This window comes from Pyrus communis, chromosome 15, assembly GCF_963583255.1.
Source record: "Pyrus communis chromosome 15, drPyrComm1.1, whole genome shotgun sequence".
Lineage (NCBI taxonomy): Eukaryota > Viridiplantae > Streptophyta > Magnoliopsida > Rosales > Rosaceae > Pyrus > Pyrus communis.
The window spans coordinates 9,554,839-9,564,285 of NC_084817.1; the positions used below are offsets into that span (position 1 = coordinate 9,554,839).

At 37.3% G+C, this 9,447-nt stretch overlaps 1 protein-coding gene across 1 annotated transcript; it reads left to right on the plus strand.

Annotated features, from left to right (window-relative positions):
• Positions 1–1,400: 1,400 nt before the first annotated feature.
• Positions 1,401–3,367, plus strand: LOC137717028 (uncharacterized). The gene is made up of 3 exons (XM_068456347.1): positions 1,401–1,490; positions 2,302–2,519; positions 3,049–3,367. The coding sequence occupies exons 1-3, from the start codon at positions 1,401–1,403 to the stop codon at positions 3,365–3,367; spliced, it is 627 nt and encodes a 208-aa protein (XP_068312448.1).
• Positions 3,368–9,447: the final 6,080 nt, after the last annotated feature.

Consider the following 9,447-nt stretch of genomic DNA (forward strand, 5'->3'; position numbering starts at 1 on the left):
GTGAATGCTTATAATAAGTGAATGATATGATAAATGAATGCTTTAAGTGTTTAAAATAGGGAACAAAGCCCTTCCTTGCATGGCAAGGAAGGGAGACACAAGGAAACACACGACAATGTCCTAAGGTTGCAAGGAATGTTGTTTTTGTGTTCTAAAATGCGTAGGAGTCTTCAATGATGCTTAAACATGAGGTCTTTTAGGATTTAACTTTCCTACTTCAAGTCTTTAATTTCGTCCATCCTCTTGGCTCCAAGCATATGATATCCATTCCAATCTCTAATTTGCTCCAAAAGGCTCCAAAAGGCATCCTTTTGCATACCTTGCCCTTAGAACCTGAAAACACACAAAAGAAGCATAAAGGACTAAAATAACTAGAGAAACATAACGTAAATGCACGAGAACAAGCCATTTAAGTCGCATGAATATGCTCCTATCAAAGTTCTCCTCCAATACAGTAGAGACTGCATGTAACTAAAATATTAAGACATAATTAAATTGATCATATTTTTTTGTCAAACGATATTATCGTGGGTGGGCGAATGGACTAAGCCTCACATCACCATGAGAACCATTTATCCAATTAGGCCTAAATTTAATTCACATATTTAAACATTAAACCATCCTAATTATCTATATGCGTTTGATAAACAAAATGATTATAAAATTTGAACTTAAGTTCTCCTCCAACACCGTAGAGATTGCATGTAACTAAAATTTTAAGACATAATTAAATTGATCATCTTTTTTTACCAAACGATATTATCTACACTAAGAGAGTGGGGGAATAGACTAAAACTCACAATGGGCTAGCAGCAATGTTGTTCAAATTCGCCTTTGGTGAAAATCGAACCTAAGACCTTTCACTTATAAGTGAAGATGAATATAACTAGACCATAGTACTGAGTGACCATTAAATTGATCCTTTTTGAAAACTCGTGTTGTTGATTCTATTTAAACACTAAAATTCATCAAACTTCACCCACTATTCATTTTTAAACAATAATGCACATGCATGATTATTTTTGCCCACTATGGTAAAACGTCATCTGTATTTAATTAAATTAGTGGTTTTTATAAAAGAAATACTAATTTTAAGCCTAATCTAAAATCTCAATCAGGATGGAATTCTATTTACAATCGAAATGTTATAACATTCCTTTAAGAACACTACTTCTTTACTCTAATATAAAAGCTACAAGAACCATAAATTACATAAAAACTCATTCAACTCTCAAATCACAGGCGTGAAAGATAGTAAGTGCTTTTGTTTTTTTACGTATTGGAATTATTAGTCAGATCAAATGGCTTTTTATTCAGTTAGTCATATTAATTTGGTTAATGCAGGGATTAATTAACTCCATACATATAAAGCTTGGCGACCAAGTTTAAAGCTTGGATCGATGGCAGTGACTATGATAAAGATGGGTTTGATTGTTGCAGTTTTGGGTATAGTGTCGTTTGCATTCGGAATTGCCGCTGAAGTCCATAAGGTACCGAAATCTCATCATGTTTTTACTTTTTTAAAAAAAATAAGTTTTGCGATTTGTCCAATATTAAATAGAAATAAACTTATTTTCGTTTTATGCAATTGTTGAATATAGGTCACAAATCGGATAATTGAGAAAATAAAACCTAACATATAGCAGTATGTGGTTAAATTAAAACCTTATCAGTGTGTTAGAAATGAAGCAATGACTGTTCCTGAATAATTGTGCTTTTAAAACCCTAACTACATACGAAAAACCTTGGGGTATCACACCAAGTGACTCCATTTAATCACCAATAAACTTTTCGACAGAACCCAAAGTTAAATTACTGTAACTCTTTGACCATTTTTGGGACCAATTTTTTTGCTTTATGAATGTTAAATTTAGAGATCGTTTGGCAACTATTTCATTTTAACAAAAAATAAAACCTAAAAACCAAAAACTACCCCTTAACATCAACTACATAATAATATAATTTTTTTTGTCAACCAAAAATCAATGAAACTACAATTATAACCTTTAATACATCACTATCCTCTAAATTCAATCTCTCTTCCTTTTTCTCACTCCTTAACTATCAACCCTTTTTTTTTCGGATGTGCTAACCCGGTAAAAACAAATAAATCCTCCCATAAAAAGAGTTAAAAACAGTATTTAAAAAATAAAAATAAAAATTATATTCCTCACACATAGTGTAGTGGCCTTTGCTAGTTTTATTTAAGAAAGATACCAAATAATTAAGAAATTTTAACGAAGTTTTTGCTCTTTGTTTTTTCTTTTAAATTCTTATCAAACACCTTTTGGGGTTTTGTAGCCTGCAGCTGGTATCCCCGTAATGGGCCGGAAAGGCGTAGTGATGTGCAAGTACCCGTCTAATCCCACGGTTGTCTACGGGTATCTGTCCTTTGCATTTCTAGTGGCATCTTCCTTGACTGGATTCCTCTCTGTATTTTACCCCTACAAAGGCAAATCAGTTCCATCCAGTGCTTTTCTCCAAAGCACTTTACTTGTTACTTTCTTCAACAGCACTCTGTAAGTCATTCACAACTCTCTTTATCTTTTACGTCACTAGTGAAACCTTGTTTGAAAGGGCTTTAGGAAGGCCATAGTATAATTCTAGTGCTTGTAGATGTGGTGAAGTGTTACTTTAGTCACTTTTTTCAACAACGCGAGAGTCATATATGTGAGGATAAACTCGGCTTTTGGAGGAGTAAAAACATCTCGCATGCCTCTCGTGTTATTTTTGTCAAAAAGTGTTTAATTAATTGATTTTAAATTGTAACATTCAGTAAATTACATTGGATAAATTGTGACCATTGAACTATTAGGACTCATAGCGAAATTTTTACAAGCTGCATAAATGAAAAATCATAATTTGAATTGTAAAAATACTAAAGAGTGCTTTCAAATAATGAAAGAGTGTAGCATCTGACGTAAACCCTAATAAAACGTGATTTCTAAATAAATAAGTACTTTACGCGCTTTTAAATAAGCACGTAATACATGCCTTTTATTTTCGTCGAATTTGAGCATGTGATCGTTATATCATATATGAACACAGGGGTGCAATCGGATTAGCAGCAGCATTATTGTTATGGCCAACGATTTCTGGGCAGCAGCACCACAACAACAACATGTATCAAAATCTCAGCAGCGCAAGTGGTTGCCCTACAGCCAAAACTGGTGTTCTTGGCGGAGGAGCTTTTTTATCTCTCAATTCGTCCCTACTGTGGTTGGTTTGCCTCATGCTGGCTAGCAATGCAAGATACGACTTTTTGGATGATTTGAGTGGAGAATCTAAAGCTAAGGAAGCTACCACTTCTGGGTATAAGGCAGCGCTTGAAAAAGGACTGGATAACATTTTTGACGGCGTGGAGTAACATACACGTAGCGTACTTGCGTATATAGTACATACGTACCTTCGAGACGGTGATCTCAAGAACTTTTCTGCATATTGAAAACGTTTCCAGACAGTGGTCTCAAGAACTTTTATGGTTGTTTTCTTTAGTAGTTAGTTTTTTTATTTTTTTCTCTAAGCTTTTTATATTTCAATATTTCTTGATTTCGTGGTTTATTCTTTATACTAAATATAGGGCAAGCTACTCCTTCTCCTTCCGTGCATGCATGAAACTCTATCACTGGAGATGGATATCCAAATCGGTAACAGCCAATTACACTATGTGATAAACATCTATTAGACATGTGATGAAATTTTTAAAAAAATGTGGTGAACATCTATTAGATAAGAGTCAACATGATCACGGGAGCGCCTAGATGGCAGGTAGAGCCTGGCGGAGCCTAAATTTATTATAATATCGTATAAAGAAGTAGCTGTTTATACTTAAAAAATACATAATTTGCAAATAGAATAACTTATAGATAATAAAGTATTAGAATAAAGTGAAAAAATGGGAACAAAAATCCAATGTGTGTTAATCTAAGTAATCAACAAGTCTCTTACAATTTATAGAAAAAATAAAATGCAAAATGAGAGCCACGATATAGGCAGGTCTGGGTCAGTAAGGGGCGTCTATACGGTCTAGTGGGGCGCCTAAGCAGGCCTAAGCAGGTCTGGGTCAGTAAGTGCCCAGCCACCTAGTGCCTATACGATGCTAGGTGGACAGTTTTAGAATAGTGAACAGGACTATATCTTGGTAGTTGAGCGTGTAGTTGTAGATTTGATCTTATTTTCTTCAGTAGCAAGCAACAGTCCATGTTGAACATGCAGTTCTCTCAAATTCAAAATGGTTAATGTAATTTTTTTTTTTTTTTTTTTTTAGGAAATAAAAATGGATAAATATAAACTTTCCTCTTTAATCAATTAATTAGTTTCATCAGCCTTTCTATTTCTTCCTTGTTGCAATCATATTTAGAATAGGAATGTGATTGTGTAAATCCTAATGTATCTAGGGATATCTTGGAATATTCTATTTAGTAGATATTATCCTATTAGAGTTGTGATCCTATTAGGGTGAGGATTTAACCTATCCTACTACTATAAATAAAAGGCACAATGGGGTGAAATACAACACATCTCACAATTAAATCTCTCTTTTCTCTCTCTTTTGCTGCCGGCCTCCCCCTCTCTATTCCCTTAAAATAGTTTAGTCAATTAGGCCTACAACATGTTATCAGCACACTCTTGTCAGAAGCTAAGGAATTGAAGGATCGTAGAAGGAGGCTTTCTTCTACAAAATGCAAAGGCCTTGATTTTTTTTTTTTTTTTTTTGCCAATCAAGTACGCTTAAAATAAAGTAAGATATTTGAAACGTCCACGAAGCATGAAAACACTCCCCATGATGCATGAAGCCCCTATATTTATATTTTCCTTCCAATATATATATATATATATATATATATATATATATATATATATATATACATATATTGTATATGATTCATATATTTGTCAATATATGTGTTTCATGCGTTACGCAATTATTATTTTGCTATGTGGAATTTGTGAGTCAAAGCATATAAATAAATTAGAAGCAATTTAGGGTTTTTTAAGCTTTAGTGATGTCGAAAAAAAGATTGGGAAATATGCAGCATGGTTGCGGCTCGCCACCGCTGACACCACCGGCAACCACTACAGCTGGCCTGCAACCCAGCCGTATGGAGCACACTATCAGAACGACGTCGTTGTGACGTTTGGACTATAGCATCAGCCTTTTGAGCTTTGCTGCGCATACACAGACACCAGGCTTCGGCCTGGTAAGGGTTACCATGGGTTTGCAACCCTTCCAAGCCCAAAACCAGCAACTTTTGAGTTTTTGGGCTTTGTCCTAAGTCCCTGGCCCAAACCTGCAGCAAGCCCGTATTGCTTGCTAGGCTTTGCCCAAGTTTAGGCCCACTCGCCCGCAACTTATACTACTTGGCTTGACTTGCCCCGACCTAAAAAATAAGGAGCCAGCCTCGGCTAGGCCTTCCCTACAACCCGTAAGCCAGATTTAGGCTGAGCTTACCCCGTGCCTTGTTTTTGGCCTAAACCAGCAACTTTTGCTGCTAGGCTCACCTAGACCACACGGCCCAGAAGCATGCAACCCTTCCACGACCCAATGGTTGCAGCCGTGTTGCAGAGCTCATCCCCACATTGCAGCCAACCCACTTTTGCCTTGGCCGCGTTATTTTTTTGACCCAATTCCAATTTTTGGCATCCCCGCGTTATAAATCATGGCCAAATATATTTTGTTTGGGTACTTTGGTTTACGCTAATTAATTCTAATTTAATTATCACTTGGTTTATCGCCAACAAAAGCTAATATGACCCGTCTGTAGTATTTTGCTTCCACAATCGACCCTGTTTAGTTTCGATCTATTAAATTAATTAAAAGTGACCAACAATCCATTAATTTGATAATTAATCCAAAATTATTGACCTGATGATCACTTTTGGACATTAACAGTTCAATAATTTATTTTTATATTTTGAACCATTGACATCTTTTCATTGCCCTGAAGCTCTCACACTTGAGTTCCCGAAGTAACTCAAATCCACTAAACTTCAATCAACATATTGCATTTTGTGTTCTTGCAGGAACCTCTCTTTTATGAACTAATCATTCATAAAACTAAATTGAACCTGTAATTTCATATTTAGTGCATTTGAATCCTGAAGTTTTCATTCAAAACTTACCACATGAAACATGTAGGTTTCATGTTTAAATTAAACCAATATATGTCTATAGAACCCTAATGTTCAATGATGTATGTTTATGGCTTTCCATATGACTAACCATGTTTTTGTACCCTCTGATTTAGGGACATGTCAAACTTGAACAAGCTCGCTTTCACCGCTATGGAAGTATCTGGAAGAAATTGCCTGAAGTGGGTTTAAGGCGTGAAGCTTCATCCTACCACAAAGGGTATTAAAGCCATCATTGAGGAACCTATCGACGATGAACCCGTCGTCGAAGTTGAGAAAGCTATTGCAATGATCTTTATTCGAAAACACATCCATGATGCACTCAAGATCGAGTACCTCGCTGAGGAGGATCCATGCACCATCTGGCTTGCTATGGCCAATGGTTTCGATCACTAGAAAGACCTTTACTTGCCTAAAGCAAGACACGACTAGCAGCATTTATGCTTCCAAGACTTTAAGTCCGTGAATGAATACAACTATGAAGTTTGTAGAATCCGATCAGTGCTTAAGTTCTGTAAAGTGGACTTAACAAATGAGGATCTCCTAGAGAAGACCTATTCAACCTTCATTGCCATCAATATTGTCCTGCAGCAACAATATACACAAAAGTTCACCAAATTTTTGAATTTGATCTCTGTTTTACTTCTTGCTGAAAAACAGAACTAGTTTTTGATGAAGAATCATCAAGCTCGACCTACTGGCTTGAACACTCCGCCTGTAGCGCATGCGACTAATTCTAGTAGCCATAAATGACGAAAGAATCATCATGGCCGTGGTAATGGGCAACAAGCCCACCCACGGGTCCAAGGTCCACAGAGGCAAGGCCTACCCAATGGAGGAAATTTGACCCAGAAGTGCCAAACCCTTGCCCCTAAGGCCCCAAACTTCAAGAACAAGGGAAAAACTACCGTTCAATTAGCTTCCACTGAACTGGACATGTGCTACCACTGTGGATCAAATAATCATTGGTCACGCGTATGCCAAGCTACCCCCGAGGCCATTGCCAATTATGATTCCTGTCATGAGTTTAACTTTGCTTATGTGGAACATCCCGAAGATGCTACTACATCCATAAAGATATCAGATTTTTAGGAGGCATATGCTCTTATGGAAGAATAAAGTTTTATTTTTAGGGTGTTTTTACCCCTAGTAGCCGAATCCACTAGGAGTGGTTGAACCCTTCCTCACCCCTCCCCCCCCCCCCCCCCCGGGCCCCCTCGTATTTTTTTAGGTTTATGGTTTTGTTTTTGGACAATTTTTCTAAGTCTTCAGAATAATTTGTTTGATTTTTGGTTTGTTTTGAATTATGGATAATTATTTTATGGATATTATTTCTCGATTGATTAATTGAATGAATGAAATTATATTTATGCATGTGACCAATTCAATTAATTTATTCCTAGGTAAGACTAATGGGGAAGTTAGTTGTCTGGCTGATAGTGCTACCACGCACACTATATTGCGTGAGCGACAATATTTTACTAACTTCGTACCTAAAAATGCACCTCAGACAACCTTCTCAGGCCCATCCAACCTGATAGAAGATACAGAAAGGCCCATATAATGTTGTCCAATGATAGTGTCTTAACCATTAAGAGGCTCTCTATTTTCCACGTTCCGAAAGAATGTTGTTGAGCTTTAGAGATATTCAAGATAATTAATATCATGTTGAAAGCACTGAAGAGAATGGTTCTGAATTTCTTTATATCACTTATTACGAGTATGGCCAGAAACATATTCACGAGAAGCTGGAACGTCTCTCGAGTGGGTTGTACATTACAACCATTCACAGCAAAGAGGCCCACCATGTGGCTGGCCCTGTGCTTGGGTTCCAGAACATTTGCTGCTTTGGCCTGACAGTATGGGACATCCCGAATCTAACATGATGCGCCGTATCCTCAAATCATCACATGGGCATCATTTACCTCTATACGTTAGATTCCCTCCTTGCAAAGCTTGTTATTTGGGGAAGTTGAATACTCAACCCTGAATTACAAAGATTATTCACAGCCATCTTAAGTTTCTTTAGAGGATTCAAAAGGATATTTGTAGACATATCCAACCAACATGCGGACCATTTAGATACTTTATGGTGTTGGTTGATGCATCGACACATTGGTCACATGTCTGTTTATTGTTCACACGTAACGCTGCATTTGTGAAACTCCTAGCATAAATTATTAAGCTTAGGGCTCACCACCCAGATTATCCGATTAAGTCTATTCGATTGGATAATACTGGAGAGTTTATGTCACAAACTTTTGACGATTATTGCATGTCTGTTGGGATTGATGTTGAACATCATGTACCCCCTGTTCAAACCCAAAATGACCTGGTAGAAGCTTTCATAAAGCGCCTTCAATTGATAGCTCAGACTTTGGTTATGCGAACCAAATTGCCGGTATTTTCCTAGGGCTATGCAATATTGCACGCATCCATGTTGGTCTGCATGAAGCCCACCGTTACCTAACCTCATTCACCGTTACAATTGTTTACTGGAAACGAGCCAAACATCTCACATTTACGTGTGTTTGGGTCCGCAGTTTATGTGCCAATAGTGCCGCCACTACGTACCAAAATGGGTCCTCAAAGAAGAATGGGAATCTATGTTGGTTATGATTTGCCATCAATTATTCACTCTTTAGAGCCCTTGATAGGAGATCTCTTTACTGCACGTTTTGCAGTTTGTCACTTCGATGAGATAGTCTTCCCATCGTTAGGGGGAAATAAGAACGTTAACGTTCTTGTAGAACGCCGCAAATTATTATGGTATGCTTTTACTATGTCTTATTTAGATCCTTGCACTACTCAGTCTGAAACTGAAGTGCGTCATATTCTAGATCTTCAAAGCATTGCTCAAAGCATGCCAAATGCTTTTAATGATCTATTAGATGTGACAAGGTCACATATACTCGCTACAAAAGCATCTGCAAGGATCGACGTACCTAAAGTACATCGTAACATTATCTTGGAAAGCCGAATGGTCTCCAAGGGTAGGGCAGCCGCACCTCCCATGCGACATTGTAAATTGGTGGCTAGCCAATCATCTGCTCTTACCTTAAAGCGTGGCAGACCCCCTGGTTCAAAGGATTCACACCCTCGGAAGAGGAAAACGACACAAACTAGTGACCCTAATTGAATCCAACCATCGCTTACTCATATATTCCAACGTATAAGGTTATTCTAGATTACGGTGATGTCTTAGATGAATGAACCGGCATCCTGATAATCTACATAATATTAGATGAGGTTTGGAATCGAAATGAGAGGATCGTCGCCAATGCATTTGCGTACACAGTAGCTACTGACATCATG

Coding starts and splice junctions, on each gene's coding strand:
- LOC137717028 (XM_068456347.1), top strand. CDS start 1,401: ATGGCAGTGACTATGATAAAGATGGGTTTGATTGTTGCAGTTTTGGGT. Junction 1,491..2,301: donor TTGCCGCTGAAGTCCATAAG/GTACCGAAATCT, acceptor GGGGTTTTGTAG/CCTGCAGCTGGTATCCCCGT. Junction 2,520..3,048: donor ACTTTCTTCAACAGCACTCT/GTAAGTCATTCA, acceptor ATATGAACACAG/GGGTGCAATCGGATTAGCAG.